Source organism: Pocillopora verrucosa, chromosome 6 (assembly GCF_036669915.1).
Source record: "Pocillopora verrucosa isolate sample1 chromosome 6, ASM3666991v2, whole genome shotgun sequence".
In the NCBI taxonomy this organism is placed as follows: domain Eukaryota; kingdom Metazoa; phylum Cnidaria; class Anthozoa; order Scleractinia; family Pocilloporidae; genus Pocillopora; species Pocillopora verrucosa.
In genome coordinates, this window is record NC_089317.1 from 5,654,195 (window position 1) to 5,678,250 (window position 24,056).

Consider the following 24,056-nt stretch of genomic DNA (forward strand, 5'->3'; position numbering starts at 1 on the left):
AACAACAAATTAATCAAGCTTATTGTAAGGTACGAGAAGCAAATAGACGACAAATGCACGAACCAGAAGTCTGTTAACTCAAGCGAATCCTCTTCAGAACATTGTCCAGTCTGTTTGGTAAACAAACGACTCTTTAACTCAATGACACCGAATAAAAGCGCGATAAATCCATTTCTTCACAAAGAACACAGAGAAATAAGTGCCATTTGTACTTTGAAACCAGCGAGAACGACTGTTTCAAGCCCTGTGGATTACAGCAACCGTTCTTTCGCCATTTGTGAGCTTATTAATTTCGAAGCTGACTTTGAAAGCATCGATTATCATGCTGTGGAAACAGATCCTCTTGGGCTATGCATGAATTTTACCATACCAGACAGGACGAACAGCACTGAAGGACTTCAAGGAGCTGTAAAGCTCAGGGGATGGCCAAAGACGGTGTTGGATTTCTTCTCCTTTGTATTCATCGGAGTGTTCATATATTACTCTCCGGCCTTTCTTTGTCTGTTCTACCCGACGGAAATCTTGCAAGATGGCGTTACTCATATCATTCTTGAGGGAGCAAGTCCCGTTAGTCTCCGAGGCCTTGCGGGAAATTATTTCTTTTCTAGGAAAGAGGGAATTTGGTGCAAGGCAAAAACATTCATTTTGAGAGCTTTCATTATACCTCTTCCATTTCTGATGATTAGTGCAACCGTCCTTGCGGATTTTGAACATAGTGCTCCTTGCAGTACCCTATTAAGCAATAGGCTCTTCGGAATATTGTTTGGTTTTTGTTATTGTTTTCAGGCTTTTTACATATCATTTTTCTCCAAAAGGTCATTGAACTCAAAGCCTTGTTTCCTTTGTAAGTTTCTTAAACCAGCAATCCTTTCCTGTCAAGATGAACTTCCTCAGCTAATTATAAACCATTTGCGCCTCCAGCCTTTGATCTTGGTAGAATGTTGGAGGTTTTGCAAACGGAGTTTCCTAAATTATCTCAAAAAGTCCGTCACGGTGATTCCTTCCAGCAGATGCTCTTTAGGTTTTGTGATTCGTCATATACTATTTATCTCTTTGTTGCTCTGTATACCCGTTGTGGCTGCAGCGTTATTGATTTTTGGAAGTTTATCATCTTTCATAGGCATTATCTTCACTGCTCCTGCAATTACGTTATGCAAGGATCACTTGGACAGACCGAGTAATTTAAATTCAAAAATATCGCTTTCATCATTCATTCTCTCTGATGTCACACACCATGCCCTCTCGTGCGTTTCATGGTATCGTGCATTTGACCTTTTGCTATCAGCAGCTTTTGGTGCTCTGAATGCTTTGGTAGGTGTTCTACAACTCTCTTTCTCAGAGGAACATGTTCCATACGTGGCTTGTCCTGTTTTTATTTTGTATTACATTTGGTCAAGCTACAGCTCTTTCACGAGAACATACCACGAGCTTGCCCTGACTTTATACGATTGCCACAAGGACTCAAAACGTACCCAATCTCAAGATGTTCCTTCCAGCTCTGATCAGCTGCCAAAACTACCTAACAATACGCACGATCTCGACAACGTGATAGCAATTCCAAAAGAGCTCTTCGAAATGGCATGTGAAAAACTTTTGCCTCTCAGAGAAGGTGTCTGCCTACTGATTTTGAAGATCTCAGTGCTTGTGTTTTCTGTGTTAATTGTGTTTTCCTGGGCTACGATGTTCAGCTTTGACACAACACCGTTGATGAAAACTTTGTTAACGTTTCTCACTTCAGCGTTTCCCAAGATCGTCGCCATCTACATCGATGGAGGATGGCAGAAAAAATTGCGAGAAAGGGTTGGGAAGGAAAAGGTTCCAAAAATTGTGGAAAAATTCATCAGTAGAACTTCTATGACAACTCGAGGACAGAGGGACAGAAATGCAAACATCGACGAAGTGAATTTAGTAAATGAAGACTGCATTGAGCTTGTAGTCATGTAGTCCTTAAAGATACCAGTTTATGGCTAAAAAAACAAGGTAATTTGGTTTTATCAACTGAGTTGATGATGTAAATGGGCTACAGTAGAGTCTCAAAGCTGACGTTCCGAGCGTTCGTCATTCGCTCTGTCAGCCTTAAGGTTTTCTTCTGTCTTAGAAATTATCTGACAATAATCGCATTAATATTAGTATAGAAAACAGTATGATTTCAAGTGCAATTTGGTGTTAACATGCAAGAGTAAATTTTTTAAAGATACGAAAATTCCACAAGCCCGTAGAGCAAGTGCAATTTGTTATCTTGGAAATATTTACAAGTGCTTATTTCACCACATTGCAAAAGAAATCATGTAATCTCTTGTTAATAATGTACATGAAAAAAACATCACAGAAAGTCGAGACAGACTAAATTTTGAAAGCGTGCGCGTGCTATTTGTAATTTGCACTTGTGTTACAACTTTGCACTCGTGTTACACGAGAATGCACTCGTTTTTAGTCGATCAGAAGCGTGTAATTTTTTCACGTACATCATTAGATATAATATACTGTTGTCTGGGTATATATCACTTAGGTGGTTGTGCCATCATGCGTTTTTGTGAAGCCCTTTGCAATGTCATTAATTGTTATCTCGTTATATAATGGTTAACACTTTAGACTCCAAGATTGATTGTATCACATTTCTCCTCACAATGTTCTCACGAATAAAGATCATGAGAATCTTGGTAGTTTTACAGATAATCAATTCGTTGGCATTTGTTAAATCTGTTATATTTACAAAAACAGACCAAAAACTATGTTCCTTGTTATTGGTCCATAGCCATTAGTAAAAAACCAGATTCTGTAAATATAATACTTAAGTTTAATTCCTAGTTTAAAATACTGTGATGAAGAAAGCCTTGGAGAGATAGAAATGTTATGGAATGTAAACCATATCTGTTTACATCACGTCATGAGGATGACCACCTTATTTTTAAAACGTGTCATATTAAGATTAGATTTAAAAAGTAATGTTCTCTGGTTGTTTGAATACAGTTTTTAATTAATAAATATACTTTGTGTTTGACACTGACTCTGTTATCACTTAAGGACTCCTTACAACGCCACGCCCGGCCAAAAGTAGACAACATAGAACACTTCTTAAAGCCTGGACTGGATGAGGAGAGAGAGGGACAACAAATCTTGCCAAGAAAATCCTGAAACCAATATATGGGGGTTGAGGAGAGGAAAAGGGGGGCTGGGGAGCGGGAAAGACATAGATGAAGTGAAAAGGGGAAGGATAATTTTCCAAATGAATTTTTTGTCGTGGATAAGAATATCATGGAGAAGGCAATTCAAGAGCACGGACGCAAAACAATTGTAATCGCCAAATAAACATTCCCTTAATCGAGATCAGCCCAACACCACACAATTCACGCCAAGTTGTCCGCTAGGACCCAAATCGCAGATATCATTCCCTTTTCTTTTTACGCTAATACTGTTAAAATATCCTTTCCGATAGGTCAGTGATAACATAAGCGCATCGTGCATCAGCTCAAAAGTAATGCCTACGTAGCCACTCTTCCCGATTTCCTTCAGAGGCACTTTCGCTTTGTGATGCCGTCATGAGGTGCCTAGCTTCTCAAGCTAGTCCAGCGTCACGAGCCATTTTGTAGAAGATTCCCTGTTGAGCCAAAAGAGCCTGTGGAGTGTCAAACTCCATCATGAAACCTTTGTCCAGCACCATGATCCTGAAAAAAACAACAACAATAGACTCACATATCACTCAGTGCAAAGTTCTGTTCACTCCGAGACCTCCTCCTCTTGAGGAAAAAAAGGGATCAAAGTCAGAATCTGGGCAACTATTCACCTACCCCTCCCCTAACCCAATATTAACCCAAACTTGTTATCGGTTGACTGTTGTTGGGTTAAGGGAGGGGTAGGTTCGCAGTTGCTGATAGCACATGAATTAGAATTCACTAATTTCATCCAAAAGATATGCGACTTGAATATTCATATTTCCGGCTGGGCATAACCTTCACAGAAGGAAACCAAAAGTGCCACGGCCACGTAATGAGAATTCAGTTAAGTTTCCATTCAGTACTGTACAAATATTAAGCAAAAGAGGCATTACTTCTAGACTGGAACTCACCTTCCCCCTCCATTCTATCACCCCTGGGAAAAGCTTTATCCTTACTGCATCAACATGTGAGGAGACATGTAACGAGTGCAAAGAGAAGTATTAACTAAGGAATGCTTTACCTTGTATAGTCCATAATAGTGTTGAGCCTGTGAGCAATGGTGAACACAGTGCGGTCAGCGAACTCTCGCCGAATCGTGTGCTGTATGAGTTCATCAGTTTCCAGGTCCACTGCGGCCGTGGCTTCGTCTAGAACCAGGATCTTACTTTTACGGAGCAGCGCACGCGCTAAGCACACCAATTGCCGCTGACCAACACTGAAAGAATGACAAAAATGACCGATTATCTCTGGATATTCAGTAAAAATGTCCGAAAAATCCCAACATTCAAAATGAAGACGAGTGCAAGACTTTTCATACGTAGTAAGTTTTATGTACATACAAATACAAAAGTCATTTTCTCGTCAAAGACTTTAAACTTTACCTCGTTTTAAATCAGTGGATTTGAGCATCTTGGAAATGGGCTATTTCTTAATTGATAAGCACTTAGAGCTGGGTGAGAAAATATGAATAAAGGGGGTAAGTTTCTAAAGAAATTGTAGTGATGCGTCGGTGGGAGAGTATATCAGGGTAATTTAGTATTATCAACTGAGTTGAAAACGTAAATTAGCCGCCGTAAAGAGTTCCAAAGTTGACGTTTCGATCGTTAGCCCTTCATCATTCCAAACTTATTACCTTAAATTTTCGCCTCCTTCAGTCACGGGATGTAAAAGACCCTCTTCCAGTCCGGACACAAAGTTCTTCAAATGACTCATCTCTAGAATCTTCCAAAGCTCCTCGTCCGTGTGACTGTCAAACGGATCCAAATTGACACGTAGCGTTCCAGAAAACAACACGGGATCCTACATCGCAAAAAAAAAAAAAAAATGGTGATACAACCATAACTAAATACTAACCTATGTACAATAACAATACGTTTTCTAAAAAAAAAGAATTTCATCAGCGATATCAAAACCATTAATAGCTTGTCATTCTATAATTCTGTCAACATAGTGACATGGGTTCACCAATCTATATGTTCGCTATGCAAACTTATGTAGTGCCCAAGTATTTTAGTCTACCTGTGGAATGATAGTAAGCCGTGACCGCAGATCCTGAAGACCAATCTTGGCGATATCCACACCATCGATAACAATTCGTCCACCAGCTCTCTCAAGAATACGAAACAAGGCTAAAGTAAGAGTTGACTTGCCTGCACCTGTGCGACCGACGATACCGACCTGAAATGTATGTAAACTTCGTAAGTAAAACTGCCGTTAAACTAGGAAGATTTCCGTGATAAGCGCAGTTGTAAGGGAAAACCTTGCTTAGATTAATGTAGGCAAAGAAAAAAAATGGCGACCAGAAGGTGTTGAAAGATGAAGGCTTTCCTTTGAGCCCTTCAATCCTATCTCTCATGACCATAATGAAAATAAAACGCTTTAAAGTTAAGAAAAAAATACAAGCCGTGTTTATGATACATTCTCAGGGATCAGTACAGGAAGACTGCAAACCATTAGCTATGAAACTGTCGAATTTCTCGGTACACGTGCACTGGTTTTCTTTACTGATACAGAATGTTTTCAACACACCTTTTCTCCCGGCTTAATATCACAATTGATCTGCTTCAGCACAAGAGGTAAACCTTCTCTGTATTTTAAGTCAAACTCTTCTATGACAATGTTTCCTGCCTCGGGCCAGTCCTCTGAGGGTCGATTATCTGGAATAATCCACTCAGCCTAAAAAAGCATCCACACCATAAACGCAATATTAAATAAACACCACTACAATTAAAAAAAATCCATGTCTTTCCAGATTCATGATCCGCACGATCCCTTTAAGGAACACTTTAATACCAGACCAAACGTAGCCAGATTAACGTCTATGAAGCAATGGGACAATTTTTCACATGGCATAAATGTCCTATCAGTTCTAAGATCAAACCACACCTCAGTGGGAGTCTCTGAGTATTCCTTCACTCGTTCTACCGATACAATGTTCGTCTCCAGATCACTGCTCATTCGCACCATCCAGTTAAGCGTTTGGGTTACCTTGCAACAAGAAAAACGCAACATTGTTAAGTTTATTAAGACTTTTCTTCAAAGAAATCTTGTTTAGTTCGAGAATTTCTATTAAATTTTTTGTTTTGGATCTTGAAAGTTGTTCTTGAGTTGATTTGCTTCGGTTCGTTTGTTAAGTCCAAGCAGAACACGACTTCGCTAGTTCCCAGAAACAAAACAATCGGTGTCTCGATGGAAACCATTTTAGAGCGGATTTCTTTTGAGCGCTTCAAAGCCAAATCCAAAGTTATTACAAAAGCGAGTTAGAAAAAAACAAAATTTCACAAGGTGCCCATGAGAACTCAAAGAAATAACAAACCAACTCCAGAGACGCTGGAGAAGAAAAACAAAAAAAGGTATGTCGAGATCACTTTTCACTTCTACATCCGATTGACGGATAGGATTACTCGAGGTTTTTAAAACAGTACAGCAGCACTTCAGACATTCGCTTGGCTGTAGTACAATCAGATAGTAATAGCCATTGTTGTCACTTTTTAATGATTTAGCACCACGACAAGTCAACTACTTTACCTGCAAAGCATACGTAACGGACAAGCCGACGAGACCGCTTTGTAAAGAATTGCGGCTAACGACAGCAAAAACAGCGGCGAAAAATATGATCAAGTTACCAATAAACTCCAGACGTATAGCGAGCCACCTGAAAATAAAAAAAAAAAAAAAAATATATATATATATATATATATATATATATATATATATATATATATATAAATAAGTAGATATATTGTTCAAGGAAGAGAGAGAGGGAATCCCTGATTGACTGAGTGAGTGAATGAATGAATTAAGTGATGTATGAATTAAATGGCAAATGAGGGGATTCTTCGCACAACCTTTGCGTTTTCTCAGATACTGGAGAACTTCAAGTTCTAACCGAAAAAAAAGTTTAAGTGTTCGGGATTGAAAAAGTAGCAAAGAACACCCGAAAAGCAGTAAGGGCCATTTGAAAAACGGACCCGTAAGTAATTACTTGATCACTTATAAGAGTAGCCGCCTTGGCATTCTGCCATCACTATATTTTTTACCTATTTGATGATATTGAGGGATAGTAGGAAACTTGGTTCTCATCTACAATGGCATAGTTGCCTTGTATGAAGCGCTGTTGCTGAGCAAAGGCTCGGATGGTGGAGGTTCCGTTGATGGTCTCCAAAAAATTGTTATATATTGGTGAACGACTGACAGACTCAATCCTTTTCAGCTGACGAGAACTTGCCACGTATATCCTCTAAAGAAAAACCGACAACACACAAACAATTACATTTCCTTCCTATTTTCAAAAAGGAGAACAAACTGGCTTCAATTGCAAATGTTGTTTTTCTTGGGTTTCGCCTTGCAAGAGAGGTGAAATAATTGATTACGACGTTTTCATTCACGTGGTTCATTACCCTAAGCTCTGTTCCTGAAGTGAGCCGCTAAGTGTCCACGTGAGCTCATTCCCAGGACCTTACTTAGACCCCACCGTTACCCACTTCTCAGTTTTCAAAAGTCCTTTTTTCAAGATTTCCTTGATAAAAATATTTTTCAGACCACATGCTTAGATAATCTAACAAACATAGAGGAAGCATCCAGTCTTCCATCATAGCCTTCCCTGTGCATGACTATCACAATATGCTATTTTTATCATGGCTACAACGAGCCGAAAAAAAAAACCAAAAATATGATGAGTTCAGCGATAATAATTTTAAGTTTCCTGAACTTTTCTTAAATTCCCAATTTTACCTCATTCCCTGACCATGATAAGGTTACCTTTTCCGGACCTGTAGCAACCAGGTCTCATGGAGACCTGTTACCAACTATAGATAAAGATCAGATCAGTTTATGAGCCAGAGTGGCCGTGCTATGCGATTTTATGCTGGTTTCAGTGGCATAAAACGACTAGAAACATTACTCTCCCTGCCATCCCTTGACAGGATATTACATCTGTGTGAAGCGAGGCACTGTGAAAGTTAATTGCGTTACCGAAAAACACAACACAATGAGTGGTAACGTACCTGTATAAAAATATACAACACTCCCAGAGGGACAATGATAGCCAAAAATATGGGTGTGGCAAAGCTTATCGTGAATATTGAGGCGATGACGGCGAAGAACGTCCGCAGGAACGATGACACGCTCCTAGGCACCATATCATCAATGCCACTGATGTCCTTAGAGAAGCGGTTCATGATTCTCCCCTGTGGAGTGGTCTCAAAAAACGACATAGGTGAGTGCAGAATGTTGTCCAGCATTCTTTGATGAAGATAGCGGGACGCTATTATTGTTCCAGTCGCCAGAGCTAAGGCTTGCAGCAGCACTAACACGCACTGGGACACGCCTAAAGCACTGTAAACACCAAGAAAAAGATCGCGTTGGTCGTCTGAAGTTACATCCGTGGAGCTCCACCGAGCGAGCCAAATTCCCGAGGAGACTGAGGCAGCTTCTGCCAGCACTAAGAAAAAAACGACGCAAATGGACAAGGGAACTGTGAGAGACTTTGCATAGGCCCAGAACACTTTCAGTTTCACCTGGAAGAAAAAAACACGTTAAGACTTACTACCTTAACTGAAACATGGTTTATCATGGAGATGTTCATAAGGTTAATTAATTTTCCAAATTCAAAACTTTACCAGATTTTTTACAAACCATGAAGATTTAGGACTCGAGGCAAGGACGCGAGCCTGAGTGGAATGGGGCTTGTCAAGGTGTTCTCTCTAGTTTGGAAATACTCTGATAGCACTCGTAAAAGGTCATTGCCAAATGACCGACAAAAATTCAGCATACGGCTTTGATGCTGACAACTTTGTTGCCACAAAATTCAGATCATGTGAAGTTTGGTTTGGGATATTAACATGGCATGTAAATCCATTTATTGTTCCAGATTCTCTTTAAAAAGCTCTCCAGATCCAATAAATGAATTTGATATTCTCCGGACTTTTTTCAAGAACCGAAACTCTTTTTGAAGCCTTTGCTCCACAATTTCTTTCCTTTGACCTATACACATTCTTCTTGAGTCAACTGCATGACATTAAAAAAATTATCCGAAGCCGAATCTCACCCTTCCGGTTTGAGATTTCTCTTCTTCAATCATCCTGTCAGCCTGCTCCTGATCTGGTCTTGTAAACTGACAGTCTAAATCAGCAGTGTCCACAGTGATCACCGACATACTCTCTGCTCGCTTCAGACGTTGGACATCCGAGCGACTATCAAGTCTCTCAAGGCTGAGTCTTGAACTGAACTGACCATCCACTTCCTCCACGTCTTCTACAACTATTTCTGGCGTAGGGTCCTCGGCTGTTCCAAGAGAACAAAAGCATTCTTTTTACTTTGAAAAACGCTTTTTACACCAAATAACTCACTATATACAAAAGGTTTCCGATAATCAGGTTTATTAATAACAAACTTTCTCGCTCGCTCGCTACCAAAATCGAAAACATCCCGGGACGTTTTAACGCGAAATAAATTAATTTGCATAAAGCGAGGTTGCTCTGTTAACTTGTCACGAACTTGTCACGCAATATAAACGAAAATATTCCGACTTATTTCAACCCCAAAAAAAAATCTCTGTGGCTCAACTGACATAGCGTTTGAACAAGAACTCCGAAGGTCTTTGTCCGAAAAAACGAAGGACCCTGTCTATTTGTCCTATGAAGAAGCTTCCGACAAATCTTAAACATCTTCCTTTAAAATGAGTACTGTAAGTGACACTCTGATCTTGTCGGAAATTGGCATGTCCTCTAGTCCCAGATCACGACGGGAAACGAGGACAAAATAGGGTCAGGGGCAGCAGAGGATAGGAAGAACAATGAGGAAGCAGAGGAGGGGTATGAAGATAAAAAGAAAAAAAACAAGAACCGTCAGTTAGCACTCACTGCTACTGTATTCAACTCACCATACTCAAGTTTTGTCTGTTCCTCTGTGGCATATGTCTTCAAAAACTCGGCAAAAGCTCCCTTGTTCTTGATCAGCTCAGTATAGGTGCCGACCTGTGTAAATAAACAATCATATCCCAAAAATGTAACAAATTACTAAAACGTTCAGTTCTTGCAGTCATCTATCACTTGACAGGATAACTGGCAACGTCGACTGGGCAGAGCCTAAATGATTCAGAATTTGCAGTGCAGCAGGACGCGCGTTTCTCCGCCCGCTGGAAGACTTGAGACGAGTCAGGGAGAGATTTACCGTGGTCTGGCACTAATAACAGTACTCAATAACTTATAGGCCTCTTGCCGGCTGGCTTTGCTCCAGGCTTCATATTTTCCCGCGGGCGAGAAACGCTAATGCTTTGTCCCAGGCCTCATATTTACCCGAGGGCGAGGAAACGCTCATGCCAAAGCGCTAATAATGAGTGGCTTCTTGCAGGCTACAAAATTGTCATGTCTATTGTATGAGGGAGCCGCTGAGAAATGTTCATCTATCAAAGAAACAAACAAACCTCGGATATTCTGCCATCTTGTAAGACAATGATCTGATCCACTTGGGGAAGGAAGGCAATCCCGTGTGTGACAAGGATACGTGTCTGGCAAAGACGAAAACACAAACAAAGCATTTGATTACGTTTGCAAGACGAAATGCCGCGGGTTTGTAAAAGTATGTTTTTCATAAAAGCATCCGTTCTATCGAAATGCGATTTCATCCATTGCAACCATAAAGGCATTCAGAAAATGGATCTACTTAGGGTGGTTCAAATTAGTTTTGTTATTTCTATGCATCAATTTGTAGATAAACTGATACTGCCACTCTTTTTAGTACACACCGTTTTCATGATTTTGAGTTTACTATGTGCCCTTACCTCTCCCCTCCCCTCCCCCCTCTTGTTTCCGAGGGAGCAAATTAAAGGAGCTACTATTCATAAAATAATTTGTTTTTAAAATAAGGAAACCTTTTAAAGCCATATTAGCCACGATCTGTCTCTTTAAAACCTGGGTACACCAGAAAGCGTTTCGAGTAAAATCTGTCTTGAAACACCCTTTTATAGATCTCGAATGATAGAATCCTAAAACAAACAATAAATAAATAAACTATATACTGACCTTCTTTCTAAGTTTTCCTCTTGGACCTATGACCTTATCAAATATGTGTTTTCCAACATGCGAGTCCACAGCACTGAGTGGATCGTCCAACAGGTAGATATCAGCGTTGAAGTACACAGCACGGGCCAAGCTTACACGCTGTTTCTGTCCACCGCTAAGGTTTATGCCCTACACATTGAAAGCGGTTCACGTTTTTATCATGACAAGAGTGAATTGAAAAGCATATAATTATCTTTCACTCCTTCCTCCTTCAGTTTACAACGACTACACAAAAAAGTAACACATCAGCTTGCGAAAGAAAAAATTTATGTGCAAATGGTATATTATCACAGTAGATACTGAAAGCGATTTATAGAAGCTTGTGAGATGAAGATTTGTGTAGTGACCCGCTCAAACGAGACGATGGCATTCATTTGCCACACGAGTATTTGACTTTAACGCTGAAGGACAAGACTTCATTAATAAAAATTGTTAGAATTTGCTTTTCCCGATATAATTCGTCCTTATTTGTTGATTCTTCTCTATCAATTTCCCCGAGTTCTTAGCCGAATCATTGGAATTTTAAAATACATTCTAATATTTATAGAACTTTTAATTTTTATCCAGTGTAACCATTTTTCATTGTAATGGAAGCTACGATATCAAAAGCCAAGTTTACGACTTTAACTAGCGTATGTGGCTGGGCAAAAGTTCCATTAACTTTACCCTTTCTCCAATCTCCGTGAGATCTCCTCCAGGCAGGATGTCAAGATCAGTCTGCAGTGCACACGTGTAGATTGTCTTGGCGTAACGTTTGGATTCAAAAGTTCTTCCAAATAAAATGTTATCCCTGAGAGTTGCATTCTGAATCCATGCTTGTTGGGGAACATAGGCCACTGATCCCTAAAAAGGAAAAAAACATTTACAATATGAACTGAAGTCTTGGTCGATTTTAGATTCCTGTAAAACATATTCTAAACAATCAATGTAGGATCCTTGTTTTTGCCCAACCGCTTGCGCACTGGAAACACGTCAATCCGTGACTTTTCATACGAAATCCGAACTCAACTGATAAGATGTATAAATGTACCTTCACATAAACTCTTCCATCCAGTTTCTCCGTTTCTCCGAGAAGAGCCGAGAGCAGAGTAGATTTCCCACAACCAACCTGGCCAACAACAGCAACCAAAGAACCACTAGGAATGTTGATATTAATGCTGTGTGAAAAACAAAAACAGTTCCGAAATATGTTGTGATATTTACTATGAAGCTCGCTCCATCTCGGCTGAGATAAAGCAAATCCTGTTTAATGACTGGCTACCCGAGTCATCTTGACAGTTGGAGACTGCCCGCGAAGAGAAACGTGTTTGTGAACGATTTACATAGCCTGTAACATCTCGACAACTTTTCGTTTTCTGTTTTTCAGTTTTAGCAACAAAAGCACCAAATTACATCCTTAGACATTGAAAAGGAAGAAATCCACGCGGGTTTCTTGCATGTACTTTGCAATTCTTGGGTAATCGCTTTTGTTACATACATTGTTGTTGCCGAGATCTCTCTATATTAACCACGTTCTTTTTCTTTTTCATGCAAGAGAATTTACCTCTTCCTTAGTCAGTAATGCAGAGAGAGGTTGGGAGGCTGATCTTTCTTTAAAAATAAAAGGAAACAGCAACTCACTCTTTCAAAGCTGGTTTGCTATTCGTGTCCCAGCTGAATGTCCCATTCTCAACGTGGATGTCTTGTGTGCTAACTGTAAATTAAGAGCACATGGGGCAACAGGAGTGGGTTTAACTTTGTGGACATTACCATAAATATTTTCAGTTTGTTTTGAAAAATAATCCAGGGCAGCAATGGTTTAATTTTTGCTCACTGTGTGATTGGTCCAGATTACTCGCGCCTCTTTCATTGGCCGCTCAGTGTGGTACCGTTGTTCTGATTGGCCATTGTGATTTCCATTTGAGTTTAGTTTTACTCATAGCCGAGATGAACTACACGGAGGCCTAACGGTTGGAGGACTGGACTCCTGTTCGTGAACTTCAGGTTCAGCCTGACAAAATACTAGTGGAAGGGGGAGTAACCTTAGATGAAATAACATCCCATCCAAGGGGGGGGGGGGAAGTACTCTTCATGCTACAGAAACCGAGATAAGCTTCAGCGGGATGAGCCACAAGGCTCGATTGCTGACTTAAACCATTAACTCCCAAAATCTCATCAGTAATTCTCCTTACTGTCTGCCATACAGTTCTTGTGACGTTAGTTTGGGGAATTTGGTATTGGATCAAATGTAATCCTCCTGCTGACATTTTTCTTAATCTCATCACTTGTCTGCTTGATATTGTACAGATATTGTATGAAGAAATTCTGTCCTGGGAACCCATGGGAGTTAAATGGTTAACCTTTACCTTTCACGACCCTTATTTGAATAGCGCTCTAAAGATTGTTTACACTCACTGTGTTCCGGCATGTTCTTCGCCACATTCTCTGAATCAAGTTCTTCTAGGAAAAGAAATTCTGTCAGGCGTACGATGGAAACTCGTGCCTAGCGATGCAGGATAAGAGTAAATTAACATTGAACAAGAGTAACAACAACAACAAAAACAACAACAACAAAAACAACAACAACAAAAACAACAACAACAAAAACAACAACAACAACAACAAACAACAACAACAAAAACAACAACAACAGTAGCAGTAATGGTTGCGATTCCAGCACAAAAGAGTGGCGCACTTAAAACAACTTTTTCAAGGTCGTTGGAAGACACACTGTGTATCATAACTTGACTTGCTATTCCGTCGACCGCGTCGAGTGCCTTTTAAAGAAGCGACGTGACTGGCGACCATTTACGGTGGTTCACGAGATATCTCACAGGTTAAGGACTTTAACAGCTCACGAGAAAAAAAAGAAAATGCTCCTCTCATTTTTGCTTACGACCACTAAAACCTAATTAAAGAGCACTAGTGCTTGGTATATGACAGTCTAACACAGATCGCAAGATTGGCGAATCTTTACTTACTTGTATTGGATTTAAATCAGTCGCAGCTTGGAGCGCTGCTAAAGTAAGCTCTGAGGGAAATTTTATCAGCAGACGAAGGACAACAGTTTGACCAAATAGCTACATACCTGGATCAAGCTGATGATCACATTTGGAAACATGACGAGGGGAAAACGTAAAATGTTGAAGAGTGAAATTGCAACAAAAGCTTTAGATGCTGTAAGTTCATTCCCAGTCATGACATAGATCGCGAAGGTAGCTAATGAAACCTGAAAGGCGAAAGAGAGGAAAATAAGTAATGGTGATTTAATTCCTTCGAGGCCCGTTTTTGGATTGTATTTCTCAGGATAACTAAAAAATCCTCGGGCCCTATAATTTTCCGTCCTTTGAAAAAGATTCTTCCCATATTCCAAAACAAATACTTCATCGTTTAATATCATATGTAAATCAATTCCTGCTGATGTCGCGCTGTAAATCTGCTTATGAGCCCCCGTTGGAAAACAAGGTTAACTTCAACACCAAAACTTATGAAATGAAAACACTCTCTCTCACGCTAAAAGGAGATGCAAAAGTCTTGGCACGCTCTCCTACACCTTCAATATTTTTTCTCTAACTCTCATTCCCCCCCTCTTCCCCTTCTCCCCCAGTCGTGTTGCCTGGTGTTGACAAAATTATCCGTAAACTATTGCATCATCGTTTGGGGGACTGGGGAGAAAGGGCAGCGATCTTAGCACCCACTGCTGTAGCCTGGGTTCGACTCCCAGACCTTATGGGCTGATTTTTTTGGTTGCTTTTCGTCCTCGCTTCAGTTTTTCTCCCTCTGCAAAAATCAACATTCAAAATTCCAATTCGACTTGGAAACAGTGGACAAGATGAGCCATTTTTATTATTACTTTTCTATCATTACTCACCAGAAATGGCGCACAAGTGAACGTAAAGGCGAATGACGCGTTAAGGTAGGAGAAATTCCTCAAATGATGCAGCTCTGTTTTCCGCATTTTAGAGACCATTTTCATGAATGACGTTTCCCAAGCATAGAGTTTGAGGACCTAAAAAGAAAAATTAGGTTTGAAATTTTACGATACAAGTCACAAATTTGCCTTAAAAACAGAAATTCGTACAACTACATTCCTTAACGATTGAACCCCAAAGAGTGACTAGCTTCTGTAAAATGTCACTCCTGAATCAAACATTAAGCTCGCAGGAGTAAAGGAAATGATCACTAACTAAAGATGGTCGTGATTATTCTACAAATTCTCCTTGTCAGCACCTTAGAAAATGTTTAAGGAACAGTTTGGAGAATATGCATACTGATGTTAGGGTGACTAGAGTTACAGTATAAGAACACTTTCCATTGCTTTATCGCTGTAATAAAAACCCACACGGCATGCTAGGAGACCACGAACAAAGTTTTTAAATCTCGAGCCGAAGTCGAGCTATTTACAAACTTTTCAAGCGTTCTGTCAGCATCCTTAGTGGTTTAATTATCGGGAAACTGATTGAAACTGCGGTCTATTGAATTCAACAAATAACTACAGGTTTATTAGTATGATAGACGAAGCGATCAGAATGCGCGTAACACCTTAGTTATTCTATAAACTTTTCCATTGACATGTACTCATGTTTACGCAATAAACTGCGATCTGACCTCCGTGCAGATAATTTGCACAGTTTTGCGTAATTACCAAATATTTACCTCGACTTCGAAAGGCATGAAATTTTATCATCTAGGTCGCTGAGAACGACAAAAATGCCTTAACATGCACAGAAACCACTGCCGCTAATAGAACATTTCAAGTCATCACTTCAAATTTAGGAGTGATTCTCTACAAGGGTACCTTAATTCCATTCAAAATCTCATTCATCATTTTGATCCGTTTATCTTTGGCACCCATTTGTTTCACCTGCAAAAGGAACGATTTTAAAGAAAGTTGAAAATAAGAAAAAGCTACACTGCTTAATTAAGAGAGGCCCCATTTCGAGTGATAATATATATGCATTATTGACCAAGCATTAGGTTAAGATGGCGGAACGTTGACCGTGTTCTTTTTTTATCTATTTTTTTTTTGTGTGTTTTTATCTTCTGAGATGAAGTGTTGGTCCATAAAAAAGCGAAAAAAAGGAACGAGGCTGATATCCAGCCATCTTGACCAAACAAGCTTGGTCAATAAAGGAATTACCGTGAAGCATAAAGATAAGATAAGATAAGAATCAATAATGAGTTGTTCAATTTCGAGCGCTGAAGCGAATCTCAGATCACCTTATGATTAAATTTTGTTGATGCAAAATAAACTCACGAAGTACGTTAATGTTTTCTTTGTTATGGCTGTCTTCTGCCACTTTTTGCGACTCCACTGCCGAAATTGCCCAAAAAATCTCAACCTTTGAAAGTATATAGGGACCTCGACGTTGATCAAGATAAAAATTGCGAATAAATTTTAATTTCTGCCATGTAAGTACGCCAAATGGCGCCTTTGAAAAGAAGGTTAAGCTTAAGGCCTTGGATGGCCAAAACAGCTCTAACTACATTTTCACGGCCCGAAGCTGGTAGTACTAGACAAGGGTCTAACTCTACCATAGTTGTTCTTTTCTGTACCTGAAGCTTTCGCGAAAGTCGCGATACAAGAATATTGGAAGGAATCAGTAGCAACATAACTCCAACACCAGCAAGAATCGATGGACCCATTGTACTGTACAAGAAATACAACGAGACAATAATCTGGAGCGGACCAGACCACAAAATGTTCACATAGGTAAGGAGATCCATTAGTCGTTGTGCATCAACAGACATTAGGTTCACCATTTCTCCGGCTGTTGATTCTTTACGTGAGCTGTTGTTCAGGAGAAGGGCCTTAAAATAAAGACGAGAATGTTAGGAGTTCCAGTCGGAAAGTTTGGGGTAGGTAGAGTTGGTGGCATGCGAGTTCTTCACTGCTACTGAAACCGCGATAAGCTCCAGCTGGATGGGTTTGTGACCTAATCACTTCTTACTACGCGCGCAATTTTTGCTTAAACGCATTTGCGTGTGGTAACGCGCAGTATGCGTGTTTGACGCGAGTAATATGCGAGAATTGCACGCGAGTCAAGCGTGTGTAATGCTGCATGTGAATGGTACTGTACCTTTGAATATACCATGCCAATAACAGCTGTTCTGATTTTCATCCCAAGCACAGTGACAAGGTGAAAGTACTGCTGGAGACAAATGGACTGGACTAGTGCAACTACAAACATGCTGACGCCATAGACGTACCCTCGCCATGTTTCAGTATTATCTTTATCTTCTATAAAACCTATTAACAACCTGTAATAAATGAATAGACATTAATTCCCTTTACTAAAAGGGGTATTAGTTTCCAAAGAAACCGTGGTGCTGCGTCAGTGGGAGAGTATAACAAGGTAATTTGATCTTATCAACTGAGTTGATAACGTAAATTGGCCACCGTAAAGGGTTTCAAAGCTCAGTGAAGTTTCAAGCATTAGCCCTTCACCAAAGCAAAGAATAATTCGCATAGATCGATTTTTAAGTCTCAGCTAAATCCTATCAGACAATCTTTCCATTATCCTAAATTTTCAAAAATGCTTTTTAAAAAATCAGGTTTTTGAATAATTTCCTCTAAAAACTAAAACTCTTATTACTAATAGACTCTAACTCACCTTAACAGTTGAGGTTGTACAAACTGAATGCAATCATTCAGGAATTTAAAAACAACTGCCAGCAGAAGTTTATCCCAATAAAGTCCAAACATGATTTTTGATAGGGAAGGTCTTTTCTCCTTTTTCTGCTCCTCTGAAGAAAACTTGACATCTTCTTCAGCATCATCTGGTTTCAGCTCAGCTTTCTCGTTGTCAGTGGGTTCTGTGGTTTGAGCACTGCCTGAAGCTCTAAAGAAAAACACTTTCCTTTACCTTAAATCGTTATGTGAGTTAAAACTTAATAATTGTATTAATTCTCGTTGATTGTGAAAATTAATCTGCAATTGTATTGGTTATGCTTTATTTTGCTTTGTAATTGGTCTGCAAAACTTGCGTGCCCTCTCAACCAGTCAGATGCAAAACTAAAAACAAATTTTAATTTTCTTCGCTTCAGTAATATTAAGCTTCTTTTTTTCGGCAGAATTTCTGTTGGCTCATTGTGACATCTTCCTTTTTCCCAATTATCATATTTATTCAATAATGTGCCCTGGAGGCTTATCAAATGTCTTGAACCTTGAGAGTAGGGGCTTTTTGAGGTGATGTGCATATTCAATTTTTTCACTATTTTCATCAAATACTTAGTTTATCTTGCAACAAAACAACAAATAATAGCGATAAGTGAAAATGTAATGTACCATTGACATAGATTTAGATATTTTCAAGCCAGTAAAGAAATACTTGTGATAATCAATAATTCTCTCGTGCACTTCTATTTTTTTCTTTTTTTCTTTTTTCTTTTTTTTTTGGGGGGGGGGGGGGTAAGGGGTTGGTGCTTGTTCAAAGCTGGGTGCTTTTGGACCTTTCCTATCTACAGCCTGGTGAGTGCCTATTTGAGGTGGACTTTTAATCAAATACATACAGTATAGTGATTTTGAGTACCACAGCACTCATTTGAAACTAAATGAAATTATAGTAGCTAAAATTATTAACAATGGTTTTGCTATTATTAAGCTGAACATGAGAAAAGGTTCCTTATCTCATGACTTATCATTGCAGATCACCTTATGGAACTTTCTGCTTCCTTCCACTTTTTGACAAATGGTGGAACAACTGCTGATGATCTGTTAGTTTTGTTCAGAGCCCATAAATCTGCATCTGTCAAAGGCCTCTTGAAACCTTTAAAAATCAAACTACAAGAAAAAGCAGCAATAGGTTAGAATTAAGAAAATTTCTCATTCAAACTCTAGTTTAATTGTCACCCATTATAGGCTACTCATGATGAATACTTTCAAACTAATAAACCCTTTCATTCCCATATGAAGATGTGGCCTGAACTCTGGTCAGTGCTCTGCACTCCAAGTTGAGTGGTCATATCTGAGACCTGACTGGGTCCAAGTGTTGTGTTCTAATAGGCAAAACAATTCACTCTCACAGTTTCTCTCTCCACCCAGGAGTTCAAATGGATAAGACCAATTGTCAGGGAGGTGTGATGACCCCCCTGGACTAGCATCTCATCATCCAGGGGGGAATAGTGATTCTGCTGGTCACTTCACGCCTTGGAAACCTGGATAAGCTCTGGCTGGGTGGGTCACTTGGCTCTGGTAGACTTTATTTTACTCCCATTAAAGGGCTTTAGCCCTCAAATGATTAAAAATTATAATCAAAATTATTAGTAATGACATGGGCAGAGTTGGGAAAAGCCAAACAGCTTGATTGTGATTGTTTAATTTCAGACTTTAAAATTGTTTTCAAAACACATGTCAACTGCAGAATTGCAATTACCTTGTGAGCCACATAAATCCCAACCTGGAAAAAATATTTGCAGAATCTTCAGGGCATGGTTTCTATAAGAGAGAGGAAAAAAAAAGCAAAATATTAATTATAATCTATCATATTTTGTCCACTAATAAAACTCCTCAGGAACAAATCACATGACTCTCGCTGTGACCCTCGTACATGTAGCCCTTTTTTCATACTTACCCTGACCAAATATTTGAGAAACAAAAAGAATTTGTAAAAATGACATAGAGTTTCTTTATTCCTTACAAAAATTTTGTCCATCTTGACTTTCTGTCATACCTTTTTTCATGTAAATTATTATCAAGTAACAACATAATAGTTTCTCATACAATTATTAATTTTTCATGCAATTTGGTGCAAATGAGCACTTGAAAATTCTTCAAAGATTACTAACTGCACTCACTCCACAGGGTGTTGCAATTTTGTTGTCTATTAAAAATTTATTTGTGCTTATTAACACCAAATTGCACTAAAAATCATGTTGTTACCTATGTAAATAAGATAAAAATATTAAAAGAGCCTACTCTGTTTTCAGCCTCTACTGGTGCTTCAGGAAAGAACTTCAGATCAACTGATGTATTCACCAGAGCTGCAGTCAGCTCTGCTCCTTTTGCAATCCCATCCTCTCTTCAAAAAACAGAACAAAACAAAACATAACAAAATTTAAAAGTACTTATATAACAAATTATCAAGTTAAAAATGCTGTTCAGCAAACAAACTAATATGCCACAAATATTTAGTAGACCATTTTACAGTTGTAAACTCCAGTTGCTAAGCCTTTGATTTGGAGAGAGGCTGATAGTGACCTTGTTGTGATTGAGACCAGTATCTAGTCTAGCATGATAACGAAGTAATTTACATCTGAAAAGCAGCAATGTTTGTAACATAACATGGTCACTCTTAGCATCACTCCTGTTCAAAGACTTGAGCAACCAAGCACACATCTGTAAATTGGATTATTAAGTTCTATTTTTGAGAGAATTACTCCTTTGGAAAAAGCATAGGGTAGGGAAGGTTTTTTTGCTTTATACTGTTGTTCTATTGTCCTCTTCTGGGCAGTGTGATTTAAGAGAATACAGAGACTTCTCCAAAATGTGATGTGGTATTAAGAGACAAATATATCAAAGCAGAGATTTCAAAAAATTGATTTGCGAGCAAAGAGTGAGTTTTGCACAGCCTTTGATTGTGATGTCTTGGCCATCACCTTCCTGAGGGGAGGGGGCATGGGTACGGGAGCATACTCCCCTTGAAAATTAGCAGAAAAATTAAGTAGCTAATACATGCATTCCTTTATTCTGAGCAAGAATTTCCAAATGAAGGAAGGTGTTTGGTGCAAGTACAAAGAGAGCAAGGATTAAATTATATCTAGAAAATCATTATTTCAATTGACAGATAACTAGTATTTAAAACAACTTAAGCCCCAGTTTGCTACTTCAGAGGCAACATTATAAAAGAGAAACCATGGTGAGAAATTAAGTTTCAGTGTGAATTAATGTAAATTTTTAGATCTTTGCCTAAATATACAAGATAAAATCAGATAAGCCTAACTAATACACATGTACATTGTAAGGAACATTCCACTTGTAACTTACTCTTCTTGCGTCAAATCATCCTTCAGAGGAACCACACATGTGCTGGGAATGTAACCCTTTTCTCCACTGCTGACATGTTTTACATAAAGCCACCAGTCCACATCTCTCCCAAGAACTTCAAACTTCTCTCCAATTTCCACCGACAGCTGTGCAGCAACATCTGGAGAAGTGTTCACAGCTTGCTCTGATTCAAGGTCATCTTCTTCATTGGGTTTGTGTTTCTGAACTGCAACCACAAATAAATCTTTCTTGCCCTCTGCCATAGCTGAGAAGTGTAAATTTCAGTGTAAATGCACCACCTAATGCTGCAGATATGTTGTAGTCCTAAATGGAAAAGCACAGCCATGAGAGAAAAAAAAATGTGTTCACTGAAAGTTTCTACATCAGTCACCAATGTATCAAATAGGTATTAGGTATACTTAAGTCTGTACTTGAGCCAAAAAGTCCATCCACCTAGAGCTTATCCCAGTTTTCTCAGCATGAGGTGACTGAGAGTATTAGCATTCCTCCCTAGATAGGATGCAAGTTCATCGCAAAGTTACCCCCCAACATTTCATCAGGCTTCCCTGAAAACTTGCTGGTTCCTATTTGTACCCCTGGGTGGAGAGAGGAACTGTCAAACTAAAGTGTTTTGGCCAAGAACACAACACACTGATCTGGCTTGGTCTTAAACCAAGCCTCCGTCTTGTCACAGAGTCCAGTGTACTAGCCATCACACCAATACATCTCCCTTCTTATGTATGAAATGATTAACCTCAATTGCTGTTTGTTAGTTATGAAATAATACAGAGACCAATTTCATTCTAATAGACAATTTTATAGTTGTGTACTTAGTTGCCAAGCCTTTGATTTAGCATAAGGCTGAAGGTGACCTTGTTGTGATAGAGACCAGTTTCTAGTTAGCATGAGAACAAATTAATTTACTTTTGAAAAACAGCAAGGTTTGTATCATAACATGGTCACCCTTAGCCTCACTCCTGTTCAAAGGCTTGGCAACCAATTACACAACTATAAAATGGATTATTGAAAAATATTAATGCTGTCCTTGAGTAGACACAGTATTGGAAATGCTAAACATTTAGTTGGAACTGTTAATAAAATTGAGTAAATACAAAACCGGGATATAAACATGATGAATAAAAATAATTTTAACAAAACTGCAAAGAAAGAGTGTTTCTTTTAGGCTATTCAGTTTCCCAGTTTTGGTCATATTTGATACTGATCTAATAGTTTTTACTATCTGTATTTTGGTTTTTGATTTCCATAATAAACCACTGCCATTTTCAGTTTGCCGCTCTCTGAATGCCAGGGGTTTTTTATGCATGAAATCAGCTTGACTTTGCTGTGTTAAATTGTCTTGTTCAAAGACCTTGTCTTGTCTGCGTTATTTAGGATGCTTATTACTCTCTACAGGTTTTCTGTTTTGAGAAATAACTTTTAAGCTTTGAGAAACAATTTGGGCAGTTTTTTGGTTTCTGATTAAATCTCTATGAAACAACACCCTTACAAGCCAGCTTTTTACAAATATCAAGACACAATTATGTAATTCATCTTATGAATGCATAGATTCTACGTTGCTGCGTGTCTGTTCTGCAGAAGAAAAAGTTGGAATGTGGTAAGAACATTGGTGACGCACTTAGTTGTGCTGCATGTGTCCCCTTTTTGTTTCCTACCACATCTTGACATCATTTGAGACCAATTAGTGAACAGACGCACAGCAACCATTGACCTTAGTGCTACCACCAAGTAGTAGTGATGATTTGGTTAAATTATATCATTGAGTAACAGACCAATACATCGACTGACTAACTTTACAGGGTTATCAGAAAGAAGCAGTAAAAAAAAAAAAATAAATAAAAATAATAACACTCGACAGAAGTGCGAAATTACAAGGATAAAAATCGGGAATAATATGAATAAACCAGCCTACATGAACAGCAGTAATTTGACTCACTCCCCAAAATACTAAAATCATAATAACAATACACTATTTAACGAAGTACGTCTCATGCAAACAAAATTAAGGTACAAAATGCAGGCAGAATTCAATCTTGTTTGAGACACCTGGCAAGTCCAGAGGGGAAATTAGAGTTTTTTAATTACGCTAGTGTCCATTTTTTTGATAACATATGTATTGATTGTAGTTTCCGACAGAATCTGGTCTTGTGTGAAGAATTACACGGAAACATACCAAGATTGCAGTTGTAAAAATCGTAAGTTTATTTTTCATAAAAAAAATGGTTTCAGTCGGCTGCTCATATAGTTTCAACTGGGAGAAGCAAAAGCAAAATAAAATGTTCCACAGGGCTATAAAAAAAAATGGGGGTCATTTTTCGTGGTTCTCTTCCTGAGGGAGTTAAGATTAAACCTGCTGCATGAACCTGCAACAAAAAAAAGCGCTGAGGTTTGCTATTTGCTTCGAACTAAAAAAAGCGCGCTTTTTTTTTGTTGTTGTTGCAGTTCCTTCGACAGGCAAGAGCAAGGACTACTTTGAAATAATCTCAGTGAAGTTTAGCTCAGCTTGGTCTTTGCGTGAATCAAACATTGTAGAATTATGTTTCGCGCGGGAGACGCGTGACTCATCAATTTCACCTGACGCCTCGTGGCTAATGTTCACAGCGATGTATGTTTGTTCATGCTTTTAGAAGACACGAAACAAAAGAAAATCTGATCAAAGCTTACCTGAGACTGCAGTAAGCACAAGAGTTTTCCTTTCCAACTTTGCCAAGCAACGCGATTCGGAAAATATATTAAGATTTACGATGTACTATGATTCATTTAAAGTATGATCCCAGGAGCTCCTGGGTCAACCACTCAAAACCATTTGACAGTTGCATAACGATCGATCTTCGGTCGATAAACGTCCGGAACTAA

General features: G+C 38.9%; 1 protein-coding gene across 1 annotated transcript; it reads right to left on the minus strand.

Moving 5' to 3' along the window:
• Nucleotides 1-1,975: 1,975 nt before the first annotated feature.
• On the minus strand, nt 1,976-24,002 carry LOC131786107 (multidrug resistance-associated protein 1-like). Its single transcript, XM_066168191.1, has 28 exons — nt 23,865-24,002; nt 21,183-21,506; nt 20,115-20,217; nt 19,573-19,634; nt 18,852-18,980; nt 17,812-18,039; nt 17,278-17,458; nt 16,754-17,008; nt 15,996-16,061; nt 15,069-15,206; nt 14,286-14,426; nt 13,613-13,700; nt 12,839-12,911; nt 12,249-12,375; nt 11,885-12,061; nt 11,180-11,347; nt 10,582-10,665; nt 10,039-10,132; nt 9,205-9,440; nt 8,162-8,674; nt 7,196-7,395; nt 6,684-6,810; nt 6,042-6,143; nt 5,685-5,831; nt 5,175-5,333; nt 4,789-4,955; nt 4,177-4,371; nt 1,976-3,665 (listed from the first exon to the last, which is right to left on the minus strand). The coding sequence occupies exons 2-28, from the start codon at nt 21,443-21,445 to the stop codon at nt 3,557-3,559; spliced, it is 4,332 nt and encodes a 1,443-aa protein (XP_066024288.1). The 5' UTR covers nt 21,446-21,506; nt 23,865-24,002; the 3' UTR covers nt 1,976-3,556.
• Nucleotides 24,003-24,056: the final 54 nt, after the last annotated feature.

What these genes read in the sequence shown, in the direction of transcription:
- LOC131786107 (XM_066168191.1), bottom strand. Translation starts at nt 21,445, where the DNA reads ATGGCAGAGGGCAAGAAAGATTTATTTGTGGTTGCAGTTCAGAAACAC. An exon ending in TGATCATCAGCTTGATCCAG is followed by an intron (nt 13,701 to 14,285) that starts GTATGTAGCTAT and finishes CTGCATCGCTAG; the next exon opens with GCACGAGTTTCCATCGTACG. An exon ending in ACTCAGAGACTCCCACTGAG is followed by an intron (nt 5,832 to 6,041) that starts GTGTGGTTTGAT and finishes ATGCTTTTTTAG; the next exon opens with GCTGAGTGGATTATTCCAGA.